The sequence below is a fragment of the Coregonus clupeaformis genome, unplaced genomic scaffold (assembly GCF_020615455.1).
Source record: "Coregonus clupeaformis isolate EN_2021a unplaced genomic scaffold, ASM2061545v1 scaf0250, whole genome shotgun sequence".
Lineage (NCBI taxonomy): Eukaryota > Metazoa > Chordata > Actinopteri > Salmoniformes > Salmonidae > Coregonus > Coregonus clupeaformis.
In genome coordinates this window covers 111214-139015 of record NW_025533705.1, presented here as the reverse complement: position 1 = coordinate 139015, position 27802 = coordinate 111214, and the positions used below count along the sequence as shown (strand labels likewise).

General features: G+C 44.9%; 1 protein-coding gene across 1 annotated transcript in view; it reads left to right on the top strand.

Annotated features, from left to right (window-relative positions):
• adamts3 (ADAM metallopeptidase with thrombospondin type 1 motif, 3) overlaps positions 1–27802 on the top strand; it is a 384520-nt gene that overhangs the window by 284008 nt on the left and 72710 nt on the right. Inside the window, exon 18 of the mRNA XM_041869483.2 lies at positions 12264–12427. Coding sequence (XP_041725417.2) covers positions 12264–12427 — 164 coding nt within the window. The remainder of the gene's footprint in view (positions 1–12263; positions 12428–27802) is intronic.

Here is a 27802-nt window from a genome sequence, read left to right as displayed (position 1 = left end):
AATATAGAACTAATGGAACGAACGACTGGGCCGCGTCCTTAAATATAGAACTAATGGAACGAACGACTGGGTCGCGTCCTAAAAATAGAACTAATGGAACGATGTGTCTTAAATATAGAACTAATGGAACGAACGACTGGGTCGCGTCCTTAAATATAGAACTAATGGAACGAACGACTGGGTCGCGTCCTTAATTATAGAACTAATGGAACGATGTGTCTTAAATATAGAACTAATGGAACGAACGACTGGGTCGCGTCCTTAAATATAGAACTAATGGAGCGAACGACTGGGTCGCGTCCTTAAATATAGAACTAATGGAACGAACGACTGGGTCGCGTCCTTAAATATAGAACTAATGGAACGAACGACTGGGTCGCGTCCTTAAATATAGAACTAATGGAACGATGTGTCTTAAATATAGAACTAATGGAACGAACGACTGGGTCGCGTCCTAAAAAATAGAACTAATGGAACGATGTGTCTTAAATATAGAACTAATGGAACGAACGACTGGGTCGCGTCCTTAATTATAGAACTAATGGAACGAACGACTGGGTCGCGTCCTTAAATATAGAACTAATGGAACGAACGACTGGGTCGCGTCCCTAAATATAGAACTAATGGAACGACTGTGTCTTAAATATAGAACTAATGGAACGAACGACTGGGTCGTCGCCCTCAAATATAGAACTAATGGAGCGAACGACTGGGTCGCGTCCTAAATATAGAACTAATGGAACGAACGACTGGGTCGCGTCCCTAAATATAGAACTAATGGAACGAACGACTGGGTCGCGTCCCTAAATTATAGAACTAATGGAACGATGTGTCTTAAATATAGAACTAATGGAACGAACGACTGGGTCGCGTCTCAAAAATAGAACTAATGGAACGATGTGTCCTTAAATATAGAACTAATGGAACGAACGACTGGGTCGCGTCCTTAAATATAGAACTAATGGAACGAACGACTGGGTCGCGTCCTTAAATATAGAACTAATGGAATGAAACGACTGGGTCGCGTCCTTAAATATAGAACTAATGGAACGAACGACTGGGTCGCCGCTAAATATAGAACTAATGGAGACGTGCTTAAATATAGAACTAATGGAACGAACGACTGGTCGCGTCCTAAATATAGAACTAATGGAACGATGTGTCTTAAATATAGAACTAATGGAACGAACGACTGGGTCGCGTCCTTAAATATAGAACTAATGGAGCGAACGACTGGGTCGCGTCCTTAAATATAGAACTAATGGAACGAACGACTGGGTCGCGTCCTTAAATATAGAACTAATGGAACGAACGACTGGGTCGCGTCCTTAAATATAGAACTAATGGAACGATGTGTCTTAAATATAGAACTAATGGAACGAACGACTGGGTCGCGTCCTAAAAATAGAACTAATGGAACGATGTGTCTTAAATATAGAACTAATGGAACGAACGACTGGGTCGCGTCCTTAATTATAGAACTAATGGAACGAACGACTGGGTCGCGTCCTTAAATATAGAACTAATGGAACGAACGACTGGGTCGCGTCCTAAAAATAGAACTAATGGAACGATAACATCGAACGGCAGTAGCTAGTACTCCGGGGACGACGAACGCCGAAGCCTGCCCGAGCAAGGAGGAGGAGCAGCCTCGGCAGAATCCGTGACAGGGACACCTTGCAATCATGACGCAATATGCGCCTACACATGCAGACCGTGCGGTTGTCATATTGGCAGGTTTGCTAGCAACAAACTATTTAGCTAGCTTCTAGCCTAGTGTGCGATATGCAATGCGATCTCCCCGTAATGAACAGTGTCGACGAGTGTCCTGACGAGAAGGCACTATGCCAGGCTAAATTGCTAACCCTAACCCTAACCCAGGCTAAATTGTTATGGATGTATCAAAATGAATGTCAATAGAAAACAGCTTAAACAAACGCAAGTGCAGCTAGTTTGCTGTTATTCTGGCTGCAGAGGTCGTGACTGTGTTACTCGTAGCTAGTTGGCTAGCTAGATAGCAAGCAGTGATAAGAACGATGCCAGCGAGCATCGACACGGAACATATAGAACGAACACCTGGGTCGCGTCCTTAAATATAGAACTAATGGAACGAACACCTGGGTCGTGTCCTTAAATATAGAACTAATGGAACGAACGACTGGGTCGCGTCCGCTCTTAAATATAGAACTAATGGAATGAACGACTGGGTCACGTCCCTTAATTATAGAACTAATGGAATGAACGACTGGGTCGCGTCCTTAAATATAGAACTAATGGAATGAACGACTGGGTCGCGTCCTTAATTATAGAACTAATGGAACGAACGACTGGGTCGCGTCCTTAAATATAGAACTAATGGAACGAACGACTGGGTCGCGTCCTAAAAATAGAACTAATGGAACGATGTGTCTTAAATATAGAACTAATGGAACGAACGACTGGGTCGCGTCCTTAAATATAGAACTAATGGAACGAACGACTGAGTCGCGTCCTTAATTATAGAACTAATGGAACGATGTGTCTTAAATATAGAACTAATGGAACGAACGACTGGGTCGCGTCCTTAAATATAGAACTAATGGAGCGAACGACTGGGTCGCGTCCTTAAATATAGAACTAATGGAACGAACGACTGGGTCGCGTCCCCAAATATAGAACTAATGGAACGAACGACTGGGTCGCGTCCTTAAATATAGAACTAATGGAACGATGTGTCTTAAATATAGAACTAATGGAACGAACGACTGGGTCGCGTCCTAAAAATAGAACTAATGGAACGATGTGTCTTAAATATAGAACTAATGGAACGAACGACTGGGTCGCGTCCTTAATTATAGAACTAATGGAACGAACGACTGGGTCGCGTCCTTAAATATAGAACTAATGGAATGAACGACTGGGTCGCGTCCTTAAATATAGAACTAATGGAACGAACGACTGGGTCGCGTCCTTAAATATAGAACTAATGGAACGAACGACTGGGTCGCGTCCTAAAAATAGAACTAATGGAACGATGTGTCTTAAATATAGAACTAATGGAACGAACGACTGGGTCGCGTCCTTAAATATAGAACTAATGGAACGAACGACTGGGTCGCGTCCTTAATTATAGAACTAATGGAACGATGTGTCTTAAATATAGAACTAATGGAACGAACGACTGGGTCGCGTCCTTAAATATAGAACTAATGGAGCGAACGACTGGGTCGCGTCCTCAAATATAGAACTAATGGAACGAACGACTGGGTCGCGTCCTTAAATATAGAACTAATGGAACGAACGACTGGGTCGCGTCCTTAAATATAGAACTAATGGAACGAACGACTGGGTCGCGTCTCAAAAAATAGAACTAATGGAACGATGTGTCTTAAATATAGAACTAATGGAACGAACGACTGGGTCGCGTCCTTAATTATAGAACTAATGGAACGAACGACTGGGTCGCGATCCCTTAAATATAGAACTAATGGAACGAACGACTGGGTCGCGTCCCAAAAATAGAACTAATGGAACGATAACATCGAACGGCAGTAGCTAGTACTCGGGGGACGACGAACGCGCAAGCCTGCCCGAGCAAGGAGGAGGAGCAGCCTCGGCAGAATCCGTGACAGGGACACCTTGCAATCATGACGCAATATGCGCCTACACATGCAGACCGTGCGGTTGTCATATTGGCAGGTTTGCTAGCAACAAACTATTTAGCTAGCTTCTAGCCTAGTGTGCGATATGCAATGCGAGCTCCCCGTAATGAACAGTGTCGACGAGTGTCCTGACGAGAAGGCACTATGCCAGGCTAAATTGCTAACCCTAACCCTAACCCAGGCTAAATTGTTATGGATGTATCAAAATGAATGTCAATAGAAAACAGCTTAAACAAACGCAAGTGCAGCTAGTTTGCTGTTATTCTGGCTGCAGAGGTCGTGACTGTGTTACTCGTAGCTAGTTGGCTAGCTAGATAGCAAGCAGTGATAAGAACGATGCCAGCGAGCATCGACACGGAACATATAGAACGAACACCTGGGTCGCGTCCTTAAATATAGAACTAATGGAACGAACACCTGGGTCGTGTCCTTAAATATAGAACTAATGGAACGAACGACTGGGTCGCGTCCTTAAATATAGAACTAATGGAATGAACGACTGGGTCACGTCCTTAATTATAGAACTAATGGAATGAACGACTGGGTCGCGTCCTTAAATATAGAACTAATGGAATGAACGACTGGGTCGCGTCCTTAATTATAGAACTAATGGAACGAACGACTGGGTCGCGTCCTTAAATATAGAACTAATGGAACGAACGACTGGGTCGCATCCTAAAAATAGAACTAATGGAACGATGTGTCTTAAATATAGAACTAATGGAACGAACGACTGGGTCGCGTCCTTAAATATAGAACTAATGGAACGAACGACTGGGTCGCGTCCTTAATTATAGAACTAATGGAACGATGTGTCTTAAATATAGAACTAATGGAACGAACGACTGGGTCGCGTCCTTAAATATAGAACTAATGGAGCGAACGACTGGGTCGACGTCCTCAAATATAGAACTAATGGAACGAACGACTGGGTCGCGTCCTTAAATATAGAACTAATGGAACGAACGACTGGGTCGCGTCCTTAAATATAGAACTAATGGAACGATGTGTCTTAAATATAGAACTAATGGAACGAACGACTGAGTCGCGTCCTAAAAATAGAACTAATGGAACGATGTGTCTTAAATATAGAACTAATGGAACGAACGACTGGGTCGCGTCCTTAATTATAGAACTAATGGAACGAACGACTGGGTCGCGTCCTTAAATATAGAACTAATGGAACGAACGACTGGGTCGCGTCTAAAAATAGAACTAATGGAACGATAACATCGAACGGCAGTAGCTAGTACTCCGGGGACGACGAACGCCGAAGCCTGCCCGAGCAAGGAGGAGGAGCAGCCTCGGCAGAATCCGTGACAGGGACACCTTGCAATCATGACGCAATATGCGCCTACACATGCAGACCGTGCGGTTGTCATATTGGCAGGTTTGCTAGCAACAAACTATTTAGCTAGCTTCTAGCCTAGTGTGCGATATGCAATGCGAGCTCCCGTAATGAACAGTGTCGACGAGTGTCCTGACGAGAAGGCACTATGCCAGGCTAAATTGCTAACCCTAACCCCTAACCCAGGCTAAATTGTTATGGATGTATCAAAATGAATGTCAATAGAAAACAGCTTAAACAAACGCAAGTGCAGCTAGTTTGCTGTTATTCTGGCTGCAGAGGTCGTGACTGTGTTACTCGTAGCTAGTTGGCTAGCTAGATAGCAAGCAGTGATAAGAACGATGCCAGCGAGCATCGACACGGAACATATAGAACGAACACCTGGGTCGCGTCCTTAAATATAGAACTAATGGAACGAACGACTGGGTCGCGTCCTTAAATATAGAACTAATGGAATGAACGACTGGGTCACGTCCTTAATTATAGAACTAATGGAATGAACGACTGGGTCACGTCCTTAATTATAGAACTAATGGAACGAACGACTGGGTCGCGTCCTTAAATATAGAACTAATGGAATGAACGACTGGGTCACGTCCTTAATTATAGAACTAATGGAATGAACGACTGGGTCGCGTCCTTAAATATAGAACTAATGGAATGAACGACTGGGTCGCGTCCCTTAATTATAGAACTAATGGAACGAACGACTGGGTCGCGTCCTTAAATATAGAACTAATGGAACGAACGACTGGGTCGCGTCCTAAAAATAGAACTAATGGAACGATGTGTCTTAAATATAGAACTAATGGAACGAACGACTGGGTCGCGTCCTTAAATATAGAACTAATGGAACGAACGACTGGGTCGCGTCCTTAATTATAGAACTAATGGAACGATGTGTCTTAAATATAGAACTAATGGAACGAACGACTGGGTCGCGTCCTTAAATATAGAACTAATGGAGCGAACGACTGGGTCGCGTCCCTTAAATATAGAACTAATGGAACGAACGACTGGGTCGCGTCCTTAAATATAGAACTAATGGAACGAACGACTGGGTCGCGTCCTTAAATATAGAACTAATGGAACGATGTGTCTTAAATATAGAACTAATGGAACGAACGACTGGGTCGCGTCCTAAAAATAGAACTAATGGAACGATGTGTCTTAAATATAGAACTAATGGAACGAACGACTGGGTCGCGTCCTTAATTATAGAACTAATGGAACGAACGACTGGGTCGCGTCCTTAAATATAGAACTAATAGAATGAACGACTGGGTCGCGTCCTTAAATATAGAACTAATGGAACGAACGACTGGGTCGCGTCCTTAAATATAGAACTAATGGAACGAACGACTGGGTCGCGTCCTAAAAATAGAACTAATGGAACGATGTGTCTTAAATATAGAACTAATGGAACGAACGACTGGGTCGCGTCCTTAAATATAGAACTAATGGAACGAACGACTGGGTCGCGATCCTTAATTATAGAACTAATGGAACGATGTGTCTTAAATATAGAACTAATGGAACGAACGACTGGGTCGCGTCCCTTAAATATAGAACTAATGGAGCGAACGACTGGGTCGCGTCCTTAAATATAGAACTAATGGAACGAACGACTGGGTCGCGTCCTCAAATATAGAACTAATGGAACGAACGACTGGGTCGCGTCCTTAAATATAGAACTAATGGAACGATGTGTCTTAAATATAGAACTAATGGAACGAACGACTGGGTCGCGTCCTAAAAAATAGAACTAATGGAACGATGTGTCTTAAATATAGAACTAATGGAACGAACGACTGGGTCGCTTCCTTAATTATAGAACTAATGGAACGAACGACTGGTCGCGTCCTTAAATATAGAACTAATGGAACGAACGACTGGGTCGCGTCCTAAAAATAGAACTAATGGAACGATAACATCGAACGGCAGTAGCTAGTACTCGGGGGACGACGAACGCGAAGCCTGCCCGAGCAAGGAGGAGGAGCAGCCTCGGCAGAATCCGTGACAGGGACACCTTGCAATCATGACGCAATATGCGCCTACACATGCAGACCGTGCGGTTGTCATATTGGCAGGTTTGCTAGCAACAAACTATTTAGCTAGCTTCTAGCCTAGTGTGCGATATGCAATGCGAGCTCCCCGTAATGAACAGTGTCGACGAGTGTCCTGACGAGAAGGCACTATGCCAGGCTAAATTGCTAACCCTAACCCTAACCCAGGCTAAATTGTTATGGATGTATCAAAATGAATGTCAATAGAAAACAGCTTAAACAAACGCAAGTGCAGCTAGTTTGCTGTTATTCTGGCTGCAGAGGTCGTGACTGTGTTACTCGTAGCTAGTTGGCTAGCTAGATAGCAAGCAGTGATAAGAACGATGCCAGCGAGCATCGACACGAACATATAGAACGAACACCTGGGTCGCGTCCTTAAATATAGAACTAATGGAACGAACACCTGGAGTCGTGTCCTCAAATATAGAACTAATGGAACGAACGACTGGGTCGCGTCCCTTAAATATAGAACTAATGGAATGAACGACTGGGTCACGTCCTTAATTATAGAACTAATGGAATGAACGACCGGGTCGCGTCCTTAAATATAGAACTAATGGAATGAACGACTGGAGTCGCGTCCTTAATTATAGAACTAATGGAACGAACGACTGGGTCGCGTCCTTAAATATAGAACTAATGGAACGAACGACTGGGTCGCGTCCTAAAAAATAGAACTAATGGAACGATGTGTCTTAAATATAGAACTAATGGAACGAACGACTGGGTCGCGTCCTTAAATATAGAACTAATGGAACGAACGACTGGGTCGCGTCCCTTAATTATAGAACTAATGGAACGATGTGTCTTAAATATAGAACTAATGGAACGAACGACTGGGTCGCGTCCTTAAATATAGAACTAATGGAGCGAACGACTGGGTCGCGTCCCTTAAATATAGAACTAATGGAACGAACGACTGGGTCGCGTCCTTAAATATAGAACTAATGGAACGAACGACTGGGTCGCGTCCTTAAATATAGAACTAATGGAACGATGTGTCTTAAATATAGAACTAATGGAACGAACGACTGGGTCGCGTCCTAAAAATAGAACTAATGGAACGATGTGTCTTAAATATAGAACTAATGGAACGAACGACTGGGTCGCGTCCTTAATTATAGAACTAATGGAACGAACGACTGGGTCGCGTCCTTAAATATAGAACTAATGGAATGAACGACTGGGTCGCGTCCTTAAATATAGAACTAATGGAACGAACGACTGGGTCGCGTCCTTAAATATAGAACTAATGGAACGAACGACTGGGTCGCGTCCTTAAATATAGAACTAATGGAGCGAACGACTGGGTCGCGTCCTTAAATATAGAACTAATGGAACGAACGACTGGGTCGCGTCCTTAAATATAGAACTAATGGAACGAACGACTGGGTCGCGTCCTAAAAATAGAACTAATGGAACGATGTGTCTTAAATATAGAACTAATGGAACGAACGACTGGGTCGCGTCCTTAAATATAGAACTAATGGAACGAACGACTGGGTCGCGTCCTTAAATATAGAACTAATGGAACGATGTGTCTTAAATATAGAACTAATGGAACGAACGACTGGGTCGCGTCCTTAAATATAGAACTAATGGAACGAACGACTGGGTCGCGTCCTTAAATATAGAACTAATGGAATGAACGACTGGGTCGTGTCCTTAAATATAGAACTAATGGAGCGAACGACTGGGTCGCGTCCTTAAATATAGAACTAATGGAACGAACGACTGGGTCGCGTCCTTAATTATAGAACTAATGGAACGAACACCTGGGTCGCGTCCTTAAATATAGAACTAATGGAACGAACGACTGGGTCGCGTCCTTAATTATAGAACTAATGGAACGAACGACTGGGTCGCGTCCTTAAATATAGAACTAATGGAATGAACGACTGGGTCGTGTCCTTAAATATAGAACTAATGGAACGAACGACTGGGTCGTGTCCATCATTATAGAACTAATGGAGCGAACGACTGGGTCGCGTCCTTAAATATAGAACTAATGGAACGAACGACTGGGTCGCGTCCTAAAAATAGAACTAATGGAACGATGTGTCTTAAATATAGAACTAATGGAACGAACGACTGGGTCGCGTCCTTAAATATAGAACTAATGGAATGAACGACTGGGTCGCGTCCTTAAATATAGAACTAATGGAATGAACGACTGGGTCGCGTCCTTAAATATAGAACTAATGGAACGAACGACTGGGTTGCGTCCTTAAATATAGAACTAATGGAACGAACGACTGGGTCGCGTCCTTAAATATAGAACTAATGGAGCGAACGACTGGGTCGCGTCCTTAATTATAGAACTAATGGAACGAACGACTGGGTCGCGTCCTAAAAATAGAACTAATGGAACGATGTGTCTTAAATATAGAACTAATGGAACGAACGACTGGGTCGCGTCCTTAAATATAGAACTAATGGAGCGAACGACTGGGTCGTGTCCTTAAATATACAACTAATGGAACGATGTGTCTTAAATATAGAACTAATGGAACGAACGACTGGGTCGTGTCCTTAATTATAGAACTAATGGAACGATGTGTCTTAAATATAGAACTAATGGAACGAACGACTGGGTCGCGTCCTAAAAATAGAACTAATGGAACGATGTGTCTTAAATATAGAACTAATGGAACGAACGACTGGGTCGCGTCCTTAAATATAGAACTAATGGAACGAACGACTGGGTCGCGTCCTTAATTATAGAACTAATGGAACGATGTGTCTTAAATATAGAACTAATGGAACGAACGACTGGGTCGCGTCCTTAAATATAGAACTAATGGAACGAACGACTGGGTCGCGTCCTAAAAATAGAACTAATGGAACGATGTGTCTTAAATATAGAACTAATGGAACGAACGACTGGGTCGCGTCCTTAAATATAGAACTAATGGAACGAACGACTGGGTCGCGTCCTTAAATATAGAACTAATGGAGCGAACGACTGGGTCGTGTCCTTAAATATAGAACTAATGGAACGATGTGTCTTAAATATAGAACTAATGGAACGAACGACTGGGTCGCGTCCCTAAAAATAGAACTAATGGAACGATGTGTCCCCTTAAATATAGAACTAATGGAACGAACGACTGGGTCGCGTCCTTAAATATAGAACTAATGGAACGAACGACTGGGTCGCGTCCTTAAATATAGAACTAATGGAGCGAACGACTGGGTCGTGGTCCTTAAATATAGAACTAATGGAACGATGTGTCGCGCTTAAATATAGAACTAATGGAACGAACGACTGGGTCGCGTCCCTTAAATATAGAACTAATGGAAGCGAACGACTGGGTCGTGTCCTTAAATATAGAACTAATGGAACGATGTGTCTTAAATATAGAACTAATGGAACGAACGACTGGGTCGCGTCCTTAAATATAGAACTAATGGAACGAACGACTGGGTCGCGTCCTTAAATATAGAACTAATGGAACGAACGACTGGGTCGCGTCCAGATGTGTCTTAAATATAGAACTAATGGAGCGAACGACTGGGTCGCGTCCTTAAATATAGAACTAATGGAACGAACGACTGGGTCGCGTCCTTAAATATAGAACTAATGGAACGAACGACTGGGTCGCGTCCTTAATTATAGAACTAATGGAACGAACGACTGGGTCGCGTCCTTAAATATAGAACTAATGGAACGAACGACTGGGTCGCGTCCTAAAAATAGAACTAATGGAACGATGTGTCTTAAATATAGAACTAATGGAACGAACGACTGGGTCGCGTCCTTAAATATAGAACTAATGGAACGAACGACTGGGTCGCGTCCTAAAAATAGAACTAATGGAACGATGTGTCTTAAATATAGAACTAATGGAACGAACGACTGGGTCGCGTCCTAAAAATAGAACTAATGGAACGATGTGTCTTAAATATAGAACTAATGGAACGAACGACTGGGTCGCGTCCTTAATTATAGAACTAATGGAACGAACGACTGGGTCGCGTCCCTTAAATATAGAACTAATGGAATGAACGACTGGGTCGCGTCCTTAAATATAGAACTAATGGAACGAACGACTGGGTCGCGTCCTTAAATATAGAACTAATGGAGCGAACGACTGGGTCGCGTCCTTAAATATAGAACTAATGGAACGAACGACTGGGTCGCGTCCTTAAATATAGAACTAATGGAACGAACGACTGGGTCGCGTCCTTAAATATAGAACTAATGGAACGAACGACTGGGTCGCGTCCTTAAATATAGAACTAATGGAACGAACGACTGGGTCGCGTCCTTAAATATAGAACTAATGGAGCGAACGACTGGGTCGTGTCCTTAATTATAGAACTAATGGAGCGAACGACTGGGTCGTGTCCTTAATTATAGAACTAATGGAACGATGTGTCTTAAATATAGAACTAATGGAACGATGTGTCTTAAATATAGAACTAATGGAACAAACAACTCTAGCATCCAAAAGATGAGAAAGTATGAATTTATAAAAAATGTAATATCAATGAAATGTCTTTATTTTAATGTCTGCTTTAGTATTGTTTTCTTTGGTAACTGTGGTATAAGTGGGATAAACGCCTCCATTCTGTACATTACCACATTCTGGCCCTGTGTAGCTCAATTGGTAAAGCATGGCGCTTGCAACGCCAGGGTTGTGGGTTCGATTCCCACGGGGGGCCAGTATGAAAATGTATGCACTCACTAACTGTAAGTTGCTCTGGATAAGAGCGTCTGCTAAATGACTAAAATTTAAAAATGTTATAGCATTCAACCCACATGATGCATAGTGCATTTAATGTTTAAAAAAATTATCGAAATCGAAAACCGTGATTATTTTTTAAATAATAGAACCGAAACCGAACCGACCACAAAAAGCACTAATCGCTCAGCACTACCAGGCGCACCAGTTTGAGTGTGTCAAGAACTGCAACGCTGCTGGGTTTTTCACGCTCAACAGTTTCCTGTGTGTATCAAGAATGGTCCACAACCCAAAGGACATCCAGCCAACTTGACACAACTGTGGGAAGTATTGGAGTCAACATGGGTCAGCATCCCTGTGGAACACTTTCGACCCCTTGTAGAGTCCATGCCCCGATGAATTGAGGTTGTTCTGACGACAAAAGGGGGTGCAACCCAATATTAGGAAGGTGTTCCTAATGTTTTGTACACTCAGTGTAACCCTAATTCCCAGTGTCTCCTAACAAAACTGTTTATTCCAGCGATCAAGAACCAGGTGACAGGCCAATATATCCTGAACGGCAGAGGAGAAGAGGCTCGCTCCCGGAGCTTCATAGACCTGGGAGTGGAGTGGGATTATATTATAGAACATGACGAAGAGACACTATACACTGACGGACCCTTACACGACGCCGTGGTCGTCCTGGTAACTATCACACACACGCACGCCGTGGTTGTTCTAGTAAAGATTATTTTAGCCTCATTCCTAATTTGTCAAAATGGTGTTACCAAGCAACATGTTTAATTTGTTTGGTAGTGATGTGCTTTCGGGTACCGTAGCACCTTCATACAGTATCTGTAAGGTCCCTCAGTCTAGCAGTGACTTTCAAACACAGATTCAACCACAAAGACCAGGGAGGTTTTCCAATGCCTCGCAAAGAAAGGCTCCTATTGGTAGCTGGGTAAACAAAAAAGCAGACATTGAATGTCCCTTTGAGCATGGTGAAGTTATTAATTACACTTTGGATGTTGTATCAATACACCCAGTCACTACAAAGATACAGGCATCCTTCCTAACTCAGTTGTCGGAGAGGAAGGAAACTACTCAGGGATTTCACCATGAGGCCAATGGCGACTTTCAAGCGGTTACAGAGTTTAATGGCTGTGATAGGAGAAAACTGAGGATGGATCAACAACATTGTAGTTACTCCACAATACTAACCTAAATGACAGTGAAAAGAAGGAAGCCTGTACAGAATAAAATATTCCAGAACATGCATCCTGTTTGCAATAAGGCACTAAAGTAAAACTGCAAAACAATGTAGTAAAGAAATTACATTTGGCAAGAAATTAACTTTTATGTCCTGAATACAAAGTGTTATGTTTGGGCAAATCCAATACAACACATTACTGAGTACCACAATTACTATTTTCAAACATGGTGGTGGTTGCATCATGTTATGGGTATGCTTGTCATCGGCAAAGACTAGGTAGTTTTTTTACTATGAAAAGAAACAGAATAGAGCTAAGCACAGGCAAAATCCTAGAGGAAAACCTGGTTCAGTCTGCTTTCCACAGACACTGGGAGACAAATTCACCTTTCAGCAGGACAATAACCTAAAACACAAGACCAAATCTACACGAGTTGCTTACCAAGACGACATTGAATGTTCCTGAGTGGCCTAGTTACAGTTTGGACTTAAATCGGCTTGAACATCTTTGGCAAGACTTGAAAATGGCTGTCTAGCAATGATCAACAACCAACATGACAGAGCATGAATAATTTTTTAAAAGAATAATGTGCAAATATTCTAAAATCCAGGTGTGCAAAGCTCTTAGAGACTTACCCAGAAAGCTGCAATCGCTGCAAAAGGGGATTCTAGGGGTGTGAATACTTAATGTAAATTTGATATTTCTGTATTTCATTTTCAATAAATGTGCAAGATTTATAAAAACATGTTTTCACTATGTCATTATGGGGTATTGTGTGTAGATGGGTGAGAAAATCCATTTTGAACTCAGGCTGTAACACAACAAAATGTGGAATAAGTCAAGGGGTCATCAGTCATCCCGAGTGCCACTAGAGATCCTGGTTCGAATCCAGGCTCTGTCGTAGCCGGCCGTGACCGGGAGACCCATGGGGCGGCGCACAATTGGCCCAGGGTAGGGGAGGGGATGGCCGGCAGGGATGTTGGTAGATCATGGCGTTTGCAACGCCAGGGTTGTGGGTTCGATTCCCACGGGGGGCCAGTATGAAAAATATATATAATGTATGCACTCACTAACTGTAAGTCGCTCTGGATAAGAGCATCTGCTAAATGACTAAAATGTACTGTAAAAATGTATGAATACTTTCTGAAGGCACTGTATATAAATCCTGTAATTGGTGACATGTTTTATTTCAAACCTAGACTTTCAAATAGCTTTTTTCCCCAACATGGGGACAATTGGGGGACCGACTCCCTAAGAAAAAATTTACTAAACAAAATGGTACATTGCAGGTTTTTTGGGCCTTCTTACCTTTCTAACAGTACTAAGCATGTGTTTGGTAGTATTCAATATAATGCGTTGGTTAGAAAATGTACTTCATGAGGGTAGTATTCAATATAATGCGTTGGTTAGAAAATGTACTTCATGAGGGTAGTATCCAATATAATGCGTTGGTTAGAAAATGTACTTCATGAGGGTAGTATTCAATATAATGCGTTGGTTAGAAAATGTACTTCATGAGGGTAGTATTCAATATAATGCGTTGGTTAGAAAATGTACTTCATGAGGGTAGTATTCAATATAATGCGTTGGTTAGAAAATGTACTTCATGAGGGTAGTATCCAATATAATGCGTTGGTTAGAAAATGTACTTCATGAGGGTAGTATTCAATATTATGCGTTGGTTAGAAAATGCCACCAGAGGAGGTCAGAGTTAAGAGGTTTTAAGGTCTGTCAGAAAAACACACATGTTAGAGGATGTGTTGTCTCAGAGCCTGTTAGAGAGGACATGTTGTCTTACAGCCAGTTAGAGAGGACATGTTGTCTTATAGCCAGTTAGAGAGGACATGTTGTCTCACAGCGTGTTAGAGAGGACATGTTGTCTCACATCGTGTTAGAGAGGACATGTTGTCTTATAGCCAGTTAGAGAGGACATGTTGTCTCAGAGCCTGTTAGAGAGGACATGTTGTCTCAGAGCCTGTTAGAGAGGACATGTTGTCTCACAGCGTGTTAGAGAGGACATGTTGTCTCACAGCGTGTTAGAGAGGACATGTTGTCTCACAGCGTGTTAGAGAGGACATGTTGTCTTACAGCCAGTTAGAGAGGACATGTTGTCTCAGCCTGTTAGAGAGGACATGTTGTCTCACAGCGTGTTAGAGAGGACATGTTGTCTTATAGCCAGTTAGAGAGGACATGTTGTCTTATAGCCAGTTAGAGAGGACATGTTGTCTTACAGCCAGTTAGAGAGGACATGTTGTCTCACAGCCAGTTAGAGAGGACATGTTGTCTTATAGCCAGTTAGAGAGGACATGTTGTCTTATAGCCAGTTAGAGAGGACATGTTGTCTTATAGCCAGTTAGAGAGGGCATGTTGTCTTATAGCCAGTTAGAGAGGACATGTTGTCTTATAGCCAGTTAGAGAGGACATGTTGTCTTATAGCCAGTTAGAGAGGACATGTTGTCTTATAGCCAGTTAGAGAGGACATGTTGTCTTACAGCCTGTTAGAGAGGACATGGTGTCTTACAGCCTGTTAGAGGATGTGTTGTCTCAGAGCCTGTTAGAGAGGACATGTTGTCTCAGAGCCAGTTAGAGAGGACATGTTGTCTTATAGCCAGTTAGAGAGGACATGTTGTCTCAGAGCCTGTTAGAGAGGACATGTTGTCTTATAGCGTGTTAGAGAGGACATGTTGTCTTATAGCGTGTTAGAGAGGACATGTTGTCTCACAGCATGTTAGAGAGGACATGTTGTCTCACAGTGTGTTAGAGAGGACATGTTGTCTTATAGCCAGATAGAGAGGACATGTTGTCTTATAGCCAGTTAGAGAGGACATGTTGTCTTATAGCCAGTTAGAGAGGACATGTTGTCTTATAGCCAGTTAGAGAGGACATGTTGTCTCACAGCGTGTTAGAGAGGACATGTTGTCTTATAGCCAGTTAGAGAGGACATATTGTCTCACAGCGTGTTAGAGAGGACATGTTGTCTTATAGCCAGTTAGAGAGGACATGTTGGCTTACAGCGTGTTAGAGAGGACATGTTGTCTTATAGCCAGTTAGAGAGGACATGTTGTCTTATAGCCAGTTAGAGAGGACATGTTGTCTTATAGCCAGTTAGAGAGGACATGTTGTCTTATAGCCAGTTAGAGAGGACATGTTGTCTTATAGCCAGTTAGAGAGGACATGTTGTCTTACAGCCAGTTAGAGAGGACATGTTGTCTCACAGCGTGTTAGAGAGGACATGTTGTCTTATAGCCAGTTAGAGAGGACATGTTGTCTCACAGCGTGTTAGAGAGGACATGTTGTCTTATAGCCAGTTAGAGAGGACATGTTGTCTTACAGCGTGTTAGAGAGGACATGTTGTCTTATAGCCAGTTAGAGAGGACATGTTGTCTCAGAGCCTGTTAGAGAGGACATGTTGTCTCAGAGCCTGTTAGAGAGGACATGTTGTCTTACAGCCTGTTAGAGAGGACATTTGGTCTTACAGCCTGTTAGAGAGGACATGTTGTCTTATAGCCAGTTAGAGAGGACATGTTGTCTCACAGCGTGTTAGAGAGGACATGTTGTCTTATAGCCAGTTAGAGAGGACATGTTGTCTTATAGCCAGTTAGAGAGGACATGTTGTCTTATAGCCAGTTAGAGAGGACATGTTGTCTTATAGCGTGTTAGAGAGGACATGTTGTCTTATAGCGTGTTAGAGAGGACATGTTGTCTTATAGCGTGTTAGAGAGGACATGTTGTCTTATAGCCAGTTAGAGAGGACATGTTGTCTCAGCCTGTTAGAGAGGACATGTTGTCTCACAGCCTGTTAGAGAGGACATGTTGTCTCACAGCGTGTTAGAGAGGACATGTTGTCTTATAGCGTGTTAGAGAGGACATGTTGTCTTATAGCGTGTTAGAGAGGACATGTTGTCTTATAGCCAGTTAGAGAGGACATGTTGTCTCAGAGCCTGTTAGAGAGGACATGTTGTCTCAGAGCCTGTTAGAGAGGACATGTTGTCTCAGAGCCTGTTAGAGAGGACATTTTGTCTTACAGCCTGTTAGAGAGGACATGTTGTCTTACAGCCTGTTAGAGAGGACATGTTGTCTTATAGCCAGTTAGAGAGGACATGTTGTCTTATAGCCAGTTAGAGAGGACATGTTGTCTTATAGCCAGTTAGAGAGGACATGTTGTCTCACAGCGTGTTAGAGAGGACATGTTGTCTTATAGCGTGTTAGAGAGGACATGTTGTCTTATAGCGTGTTAGAGAGGACATGTTGTCTTATAGCGTGTTAGAGAGGACATGTTGTCTCACATCGTGTTAGAGAGGACATGTTGTCTTATAGCCAGTTAGAGAGGACATGTTGTCTCACAGCGTGTTAGAGAGGACATGTTGTCTTATAGCCAGTTAGAGAGGACATGTTGTCTTATAGCCAGTTAGAGAGGACATGTTGTCTTATAGCCAGTTAGAGAGGACATGTTGTCTTATAGCCAGTTAGAGAGGACATGTTGTCTTATAGCCAGTTAGAGAGGACATGTTGTCTTACAGCGTGTTAGAGAGGACATGTTGTCTCACAGCGTGTTAGAGAGGACATGTTGTCTCACAGCGTGTTAGAGAGGACATGTTGTCTTATAGCCAGTTAGAGAGGACATGTTGTCTTATAGCCAGTTAGAGAGGACATGTTGTCTTATAGCCTGTTAGAGAGGACATGTTGTCTTATAGCCAGTTAGAGAGGACATGTTGTCTTATAGCCAGTTAGAGAGGACATGTTGTCTTACAGCGTGTTAGAGAGGACATGTTGTCTTATAGCCAGTTAGAGAGGACATGTTGTCTTACAGCCTGTTAGAGAGGACATGTTGTCTTATAGCCAGTTAGAGAGGACATGTTGTCTTACAGCGTGTTAGAGAGGACGTGTTGTCTTATAGCCAGTTAGAGAGGACATGTTGTCTCACAGTGTGTTAGAGAGGACATGTTGTCTTATAGCCTGTTAGAGAGGACATGTTGTCTCACAGTGTGTTAGAGAGGACATGTTGTCTTATAGCCAGTTAGAGAGGACATGTTGTCTCACAGTGTGTTAGAGAGGACATGTTGTCTTATAGCCTGTTAGAGAGGACATGTTGTCTTATAGCCAGTTAGAGAGGACATGTTGTCTCACAGTGTGTTAGAGAGGACATGTTGTCTTACAGCCAGTTAGAGAGGACATGTTGTCTTATAGCCAGTTAGAGAGGACATGTTGTCTTATAGCCAGTTAGAGAGGACATGTTGTCTTATAGCCAGTTAGAGAGGACATGTTGTCTTATAGCCAGTTAGAGAGGACATGTTGTCTTATAGCGTGTCAGAGAGGACATGTTGTCTTATAGCGTGTTAGAGAGGACGTGTTGTCTTATAGCCAGTTAGAGAGGACATGTTGTCTTATAGCCAGTTAGAGAGGACATGTTGTCTTATAGCGTGTTAGAGAGGACATGTTGTCTTATAGCCAGTTAGAGAGGACATGTTGTCTTATAGCCAGTTAGAGAGGACATGTTGTCTCACAGTGTGTTAGAGAGGACATGTTGTCTTACAGCGTGTTAGAGAGGACATGTTGTCTTATAGCCAGTTAGAGAGGACATGTTGTCTTATAGCCAGTTAGAGAGGACATGTTGTCTTATAGCCAGTTAGAGAGGACATGTTGTCTTACAGCCAGTTAGAGAGGACATGTTGTCTTATAGCCAGTTAGAGAGGACATGTTGTCTTATAGCCAGTTAGAGAGGACATGTTGTCTTACAGCGTGTTAGAGAGGACATGTTGTCTTATAGCCAGTTAGAGAGGACATGTTGTCTTATAGCCAGTTAGAGAGGACATGTTGTCTTACAGCGTGTTAGAGAGGACATGTTGTCTTATAGCCAGTTAGAGAGGACATGTTGTCTCACATCGTGTTAGAGAGGACATGTTGTCTTATAGCGTGTTAGAGAGGACATGTTGTCTTATAGCGTGTTAGAGAGGACATGTTGTCTCATAGCGTGTTAGAGAGGACATGTTGTCTTATAGCCAGTTAGAGAGGACATGTTGTCTTACAGCGTGTTAGAGAGGACATGTTGTCTTATAGCCAGTTAGAGAGGACATGTTGTCTTATAGCCAGTTAGAGAGGACATGTTGTCTTATAGCCAGTTAGAGAGGACATGTTGTCTTACAGCGTGTTAGAGAGGACATGTTGTCTTATAGCCAGCTAGAGAGGACATGTTGTCTTATAGCCAGTTAGAGAGGACATGTTGTCTCATAGCCTGTTAGAGAGGACATGTTGTCTTATAGCCAGTTAGAGAGGACATGTTGTCTTATAGCGTGTTAGAGAGGACATGTTGTCTCACAGCGTGTTAGAGAGGACATGTTGTCTTATAGCCAGTTAGAGAGGACATGTTGTCTCACAGCGTGTTAGAGAGGACATGTTGTCTTATAGCCAGTTAAAGAGGACATGTTGTCTTATAGCGTGTTAGAGAGGACATGTTGTCTTACAGCCAGTTAGAGAGGACATGATGTCTTATAGCGTGTTAGAGAGGACATGTTGTCTCACAGCGTGTTAGAGAGGACATGTTGTCTTATAGCCAGTTAGAGAGGACATGTTGTCTCACAGCGTGTTAGAGAGGACATGTTGTCTTATAGCCAGTTAGAGAGGACATGTTGTCTTATAGCCAGTTAGAGAGGACATGTTGTCTTACAGCCAGTTAGAGAGGACATGTTGTCTTATAGCCAGTTAGAGAGGACATGTTGTCTCACAGCGTGTTAGAGAGGACATGTTGTCTTACAGCGTGTTAGAGAGGACATGTTGTCTTATAGCCAGTTAGAGAGGACATGTTGTCTCACAGCGTGTTAGAGAGGACATGTTGTCTTATAGCCAGTTAGAGAGGACATGTTGTCTTACAGCGTGTTAGAGAGGACATGTTGTCTTACAGCGTGTTAGAGAGGACATGTTGTCTTATAGCCAGTTAGAGAGGACATGTTGTCTTATAGCCAGTTAGAGAGGACATGTTGTCTTATAGCGTGTTAGAGAGGACATGTTGTCTCTTAGCGTGTTAGAGAGGACATGTTGTCTCACAGCCTGTTAGAGAGGACATGTTGTCTTACAGCCAGTTAGAGAGGACATGTTGTCTTATAGCGTGTTAGAGAGGACATGTTGTCTTACAGCCTGTTAGAGAGGACATGTTGTCTCACAGCGTGTTAGAGAGGACATGTTGTCTTATAGCGTGTTAGAGAGGACATGTTGTCTTATAGCCAGTTAGAGAGGACATGTTGTCTTATAGCCAGTTAGAGAGGACATGTTGTCTTATAGCCTGTTAGAGAGGACTTGTTGTCTTACAGCGTGTTAGAGAGGACATGTTGTCTTACAGCGTGTTAGAGAGGACATGTTGTCTCACAGCGTGTTAGAGAGGACATGTTGTCTTATAGCCAGTTAGAGAGGACATGTTGTCTTATAGCCAGTTAGAGAGGACATGTTGTCTTATAGCCAGTTAGAGAGGACATGTTGTCTTACAGCGTGTTAGAGAGGACATGTTGTCTTATAGCCAGTTAGAGAGGACATGTTGTCTCACAGCGTGTTAGAGAGGACATGTTGTCTTATAGCCAGTTAGAGAGGACATGTTGTCTCACAGCGTGTTAGAGAGGACATGTTGTCTTATAGCCAGTTAGAGAGGACATGTTGTCTTATAGCCAGTTAGAGAGGACATGTTGTCTTATAGCGTGTTAGAGAGGACATGTTGTCTTACAGCGTGTTAGAGAGGACATGTTGTCTTATAGCCAGTTAGAGAGGACATGTTGTCTTACAGCCAGTTAGAGAGGACATGTTGTCTTATAGCCAGTTAGAGAGGGACATGTTGTCTCACAGCGTGTTAGAGAGACATGTTGTCTTATAGCCAGTTAGAGAGGACATGTTGTCTCACAGCGTGTTAGAGAGGACATGTTGTCTTATAGCCAGTTAGAGAGGACATGTTGTCTTATAGCCAGTTAGAGAGGACATGTTGTCTTACTAGCCAGTTAGAGAGGACATGTTGTCTTATAGCCAGTTAGAGAGGACATGTTGTCTTATAGCCAGTTAGAGAGGACATGTTGTCTTATAGCCAGTTAGAGAGGACATGTTGTCTTATAGCCAGTTAGAGAGGACATGTTGTCTTATAGCGTGTTAGAGAGGACATGTTGTCTTACAGCGTGTTAGAGAGGACATGTTGTCTTACAGCGTGTTAGAGAGGACATGTTGTCTTATAGCCAGTTAGAGAGGACATGTTGTCTTACAGCCAGTTAGAGAGGACATGTTGTCTTATAGCCAGTTAGAGAGGACATGTTGTCTCACAGCGTGTTAGAGAGGACATGTTGTCTTATAGCCAGTTAGAGAGGACATGTTGTCTTATAGCCAGTTAGAGAGGACATGTTGTCTTATAGCGTGTTAGAGAGGACATGTTGTCTTACAGCGTGTTAGAGAGGACATGTTGTCTTACAGCGTGTTAGAGAGGACATGTTGTCTTATAGCCAGTTAGAGAGGACATGTTGTCTTATAGCCAGTTAGAGAGGACATGTTGTCTCACAGCCAGTTAGAGAGGACATGTTGTCTTACAGCGTGTTAGAGAGGACATGTTGTCTTATAGCCAGTTAGAGAGGACATGTTGTCTTACAGCCAGTTAGAGAGGACATGTTGTCTTATAGCCTGTTAGAGAGGACATGTTGTCTTATAGCCAGTTAGAGAGGACATGTTGTCTTATAGCGTGTTAGAGAGGACATGTTGTCTCTTAGCGTGTTAGAGAGGACATGTTGTCTCACAGCGTGTTAGAGAGGACATGTTGTCTTATAGCCAGTTAGAGAGGACATGTTGTCTCACAGCGTGTTAGAGAGGACATGTTGTCTTATAGCCAGTTAGAGAGGACATGTTGTCTCACAGCGTGTTAGAGAGGACATGTTGTCTTATAGCCAGTTAAAGAGGACATGTTGTCTTATAGCGTGTGTGATGTCACGAGAGGCTGTGTCCTGGAGGGACGTTACATCCCCCTGAGATGGCTGCAAACCCAGACAGCTATGGCTCCATCTGCTGGTATGGTCGGGAACTCCAACCCTCTATGGCCAATCTTCCCACGCAGCTGAAACCAATCAGGAGCTGATGAGCTGAAGGTTTGTTGAAGGGAAGAGACACGGTCTCCAAGCTGGGCTCTCTGGAGGACAAGAGTGCTGCACGTCCACTTCCATGAGGAATATAAGGATTTGGAGATACTTACCTTTGGGAAATACTCACCTTTGGATATATGCACCGGTGGAAATACGTGTGGGACATTTGGAAGGATGTTTTGCTGGGTTGGCCACTAGCTGCAACGTGGAATACAGTAAGACTGGGGAAAAGTTATTTGAGCGAGGGAGAGTTATGATTTTGGATGTGGAAGAGACATCCCTGAACTGTTAACCCTTAAAGAGCCACCAGAGAACAGAATTGTGTTATACTTTCGTTAGTTTCCCAAGACCTTTAATAAAATCCTTGTTTTGGTTGAACCTGGTCTCCTTGCACTACTTGAGCAATCCCGCTGAAAGCTGTGTAGCCTCTCGTGACATCACAGATGGTGGTGAATACGGGCACGCTCAAGCGTTAATAGTGCATGTCAGAGGAGGATACCGAAGGTTTGATCACCCAGTTTTCCAAGTTGGCCGTAGGCTCCCCGCCGACTGAAATGGAGGACATATTGAAAGCCCTTGTTGCTGGCCAGCAAGCCCAGATGCAAGCAAACGTGGCTCTCTTGGAGGAGCAAAAGAAAGCCAACCTTCTGAAGGCAGAGGAATTGCAGTTGCAGAGACAGAGGGTGGTCCAAAATACCCGCCCAATAAAGGCAAGTGACTTTATATCTAAGATGGGAGCTACCGATGACATTGAGGCATACCTGCATGCATTTGAGGCCACGGCCACTAGGGAAGCCTGGCCCAAGCAACAGTGGGTTGGTCTGTTAGCCCCCTTCCTAACCGGGGAAGCGCTGAATGCTGTCCGGGACCTGGGCCCTGACCAGGTTACTGACTATGATGCCCTGAAGTCTGAGATCCTCAGCAGATATGGACTCACAAGGTTTGGTATGGCCCAGCGCTTTCACAGTTGGACCTTCCAACCAGACCAACCTCCTCGGGCGCAGATGCATGAACTTGTCCGAATCGCAAGGAAATGGCTGGATCCGCAGAGGAATACAGCAGCGGCGGTGGTGGAGGCCGTTGTGGTGGATCGTTACCTACGCGCCCTGCCTTATGAGGCAAAACGGTTCATCAGTCAACAGGCCTTGACCACGGCTGATCTGACCGTGGAAGCTGTGGAAAAGTACCAGGCCACAGCGGAGATGCTGAATGCTTCCCGGAAAAACCCCAGGAGTGCGGCCCCACCACAAATGGGGAAAACCCGTCCAAAGGACCCCAAGGTCTCGAACCCCGCCGCGTCAGGACTTATCCCGGCTCCCGGGGAGCCAGAAACCAGGCGGGTCCAAGAAGAGTACACCAGGATGGGGAACCTCGACAGTGTTACCGGTGTGGGGAGATGGGACATATCTCCTGGCAGTGTGGGAAACCAGCCGATGAACCTATGCCCACTGCGGAGTCCTCCAGCTCAGCACCCACACATCGTTTGGCCTCGCTCTTGGGAGTCGTAGATGGCGGCCCAGATCGACCCCCCACCTGCCCGGTAACTGTGAATCACCATGATGTGGAGGCCTTACTGGATTCTGGTAGCCGGGCCACCCTGGTGCGTAAGGATTTGGTGGGCCCCACGTGTCTGACCCCGGGGAAAGTCCTCCCAGTTTCCTGTGTCCATGGGGACACCAGAGAATACCCCATTACTGAACTTACAATGACCAGCACACGGGGAACCAACACACGACGGCGGGGTGGTTGATTCCCTCCCCGTCCCTGTCCTAATTGGACGAGACTGCCCCGCCTTTTACCCACTCTGGAGAGAGTCTCAGGAGAGGATAACCCGAGTACCTCGGAAACGGAGAGGCAAGACTCATCCTGGGAAGGCTCCGGTGCAATCCTCCGAGTTACTCACTCCCGCCCGGGCTCTGATAGGGATGGCAGGTGCCCAGACCGACACCGAGACTGGTCCGGATACGGGAGAAGAGAACGCAGCCCAGGAAAGTGCTCCGTTCTCCAGTGCAGAAGACGTCCCAGGCACCCAAGAGCTTCCCCCCTCTCACAGGCCAGTATGGTACGGCTCAATTACAAGATCCTACTCTTGCAAATGCCTTAAGAAATGTGCAGGTATTAGAAGGTGTAGTGGTAGGTGATAAGACAACCCCTACTTACCCCCATTTCGCAGTAAACCGGGGGTTAGTATATCAGATAGTCAAGAAAAATGAGGAAGTGCATGAACAGCTCCTCGTGCCACAGCCCTATCGGGCCACAGTACTCAACCTAGCCCACACACACCCGCTAGGGGGGCCCACTTGGGGGTAGAGAAGACTAAGGAAAGAATCATGCAACGTTTCTTTTGGCCAGGAGTACACAAAGAGATAGAGAACTACTGCCGTAGTTGCCCTGAGTGTCAGCAGGTTGCGCCAAAGCCCACATATAGAAACCCGCTCATTCCCTTGCCCATTATCGAAACTCCTTTTGAGAGGATTGGATTAGACATAGTCGGGCCCTTACCGAAAAGTGCCAGGGGACATCAATACATTCTGGTCATTCTGGACTATGCGTCCCGGTACCCGGAGGCCATTCCGCTGAGGAAGGCTACATCCAGACAAATCGCCAAGGAGCTGTTCCGTCTCTCAACTAGTCTGGGAATCCCAAAAGAGATATTGACGGACCAAGGGACTCCATTCATGTCCAGGGTGATGAAAGAACTCTGTGCTTTACTGAAAATCAAACAGCTGAGAACCTCGGTCTACCACCCCCAGACAGATGGCCTAGTCGAACGTTTTAACAAAACACTAAAATCCATGCTGCGGAAAGCGGTAGGGGGAAGATGGGCGAACTGGGATCAGCTGTTACCATACATATTATTTGCGGTGAGAGAGGTACCTCAGTCTTCTACTGGTTTTTCACCCTTTGAGCTCTTGCTTTCCTACAGACCCAGAGGACTGCTCGACATCGCCAAGGAGGCCTGGGAGGAGCAGCCATGCCAACAGCGGACACTGATCGACCATGTAGGGGCTATGAGGGAGAGAATGAAGGCCATCTATCCCATGATGCGGGAACACCTGGAGGCCAGTCAGCGGCAACAGCAAGCCTCCTACAACAGATCTGCTCAACCCAGGGAGTTTAAGCCGGGGGACAGAGTGCTGGTCCTGGTGCCAACCGTTGAGTGCAAATTCCTGGCAACCTGGCAAGGACCATATGAGGTCATTGAACGCATGGGAGAAGTAAACTACAAGGTGAGGCAACCAGATAAAAGGAAAACTGAGCAGATTTATCATGTTAACCTTTTAAAGAAGTGGCACGCCAGAGAGGCGCTGTTCAGCTCTCTACCCCCACAGAGACCCAGGAACCGGCGCGAGAAGAGGTTCAGCTGGGTCCAAATCTGTCCCCACATCAACGACAGATGGCCCTGGAACTCGTGGAGCAGAACCAGGATGTCTTCTCCTCCCTTCCCGGTCACACAGAGGTGGTCCAACATGAGATCCGCACCATGCCTGGCCGAACGGTAAACCAGCGCCCGTACCGCGTGCCAGAGGCTCGTAAAGTGGTTATACAGAAGGAGGTAAGGAAGATGCGGGAGTTGGGAGTAATCGAAGAGTCCCACAGTGCCTGGGCAAGTCCCATCGTACTAGTTCCCAAGCCAGACGGGTCAGTACGATTTTGTAATGACTATCGAAAGTTGAATGAAGTGTCTGAATTTGATGCATACCCAATGCCTCGTGTCGATGATTTAATAGACTCCTTGGGGCATGCTCGTTTCCTAACCACTCTTGATCTCACAAAAGGCTACTGGCAGGTGCCCTTGACCCCGGCGTCTAAGGAGAAGACAGCCTTTGCCACCCCGGAGGGGCTCTACCAGTATACCCGACTTCCGTTTGGTCTCCACGGGGCACCTGCCACGTTCCAACGCCTGATGGATCGAGTCCTTGCGCCCCACAAGAGTGCGCAGCGGCTTATTTGGATGATGTTGTTATACAAAGTCAGGATTGGGCCAGCCACCTACCCCGGGTACAAGCGGTGCTGGATTCGCTCAGGGAAGCAGGGCTCACGGCAAACCCGAAGAAGTGCAAGGTGGCCTTCAGTGAGACAAACTACCTGGGGTACACCATTGGGCGGGGGTTGGTCAAACCACAGGAAGCCAAACTGCCGGGCCATACAGGACTGGCCGCAGCCCATCAACAAGAAGCAAGTAAGGTCATTTTTGGGCCTCGCTGGCTACTATAGACGCTTTATTGCAGATTTTGCTACCATAGCTGCACCGTTGACGGAGCTGACGACCAAACGCCACTCACGAATGGTGAAGTGGAACCCTGCGGCGGAGGCGGCTTTCCTCAACCTGAAGCGAGCACTCTGCTCCAGTCCGATCCTGGTGGCACCAGACTTCAAGAAGGAATTCATTGTCCAAGCGGATGCTTCGGAGGTGGGTCTGGGTGCTGTCCTCACCCAGGCACATGACGGTGAAGAACATCCCATTCTCTACCTAAGCAGAAAGTTACTTCCAAGAGAAGAACTATTCAACAGTGGAGAAAGAATGTCTGGCTGTAGTCTGGGCCCTGGAGTCCCTTCGATTCTATCTCCTGGGCCGACGTTTCATGGTGGTATCTGATCACGCCCCTCTGCAGTGGATGGCCAAGAACAAGGGAATCAAACAGTAGAGTAACCAGATGGTTTTTGAGCTTGCAACCGTTTAACTTTTCTGTTGTCCACAGGGCTGGCAAGCACCACGGCAATGCGGACGCCCTCTCCCGGCGTGATGCCTTCTTCGCTGCCTTTACCCCGACGAGGACGTCGGTCCCGAGGAGGGGGATGTGTGATGTCACGAGAGGCTGTGTCCTGGAGGGACGTTACATCCCCCTGAGATGGCTGCAAACCCAGACAGCTATGGCTCCATCTGCTGGTATGGTCGGGAACTCCAACCCTCTATGGCCAATCTTCCCACGCAGCTGAAACCAATCAGGAGCTGATGAGCTGAAGGTTTGTTGAAGGGAAGAGACACGGTCTCCAAGCTGGGCTCTCTGGAGGACAAGAGTGCTGCACGTCCACTTCCATGAGGAATATAAGGATTTGGAGATACTTACCTTTGGGAAATACTCACCTTTGGATATATGCACCTGTGGAAATACGTGTGGGACATTTGGAAGGACGTTTTGCTGGGTTGGCCACTAGCTGCAACGTGGAATACAGTAAGACTGGGGAAAAGTTATTTGAGCGAGGGAGAGTTATGATTTTGGATGTGGAAGAGACATCCCTGAACTGTTAACCCTTAAAGAGCCACCAGAGAACAGAATTGTGTTATACTTTCGTTAGTTTCCCAAGACCTTTAATAAAATCCTTGTTTTGGTTGAACCTGGTCTCCTTGCACTACTTGAGCAATCCTGCTGAAAGCTGTGTAGCCTCTCGTGACATCACACGTGTTAGAGAGGACATGTTGTCTTACAGCCAGTTAGAGAGGACATGTTGTCTCACAGCGTGTTAGAGAGGACATGTTGTCTCACAGCGTGTTAGAGAGGACATGTTGTCTCACAGCGTGTTAGAGAGGACATGTTGTCTCTATAGCGAGTTAGAGAGGACATGTTGTCTCACAGCGTGTTAGAGAGGACATGTTGTCTCATAGCCAGTTAGAGAGGACATGTTGTCTTATAGCCTGTTAGAGAGGACATGTTGTCTTATAGCCAGTTAGAGAGGACATGTTGTCTCAGAGCGTGTTAGAGAGGACATGTTGTCTTATAGCCAGTTAGAGAGGACATGTTATCTTACAGCGTGTTAGAGAGGACATGTTGTCT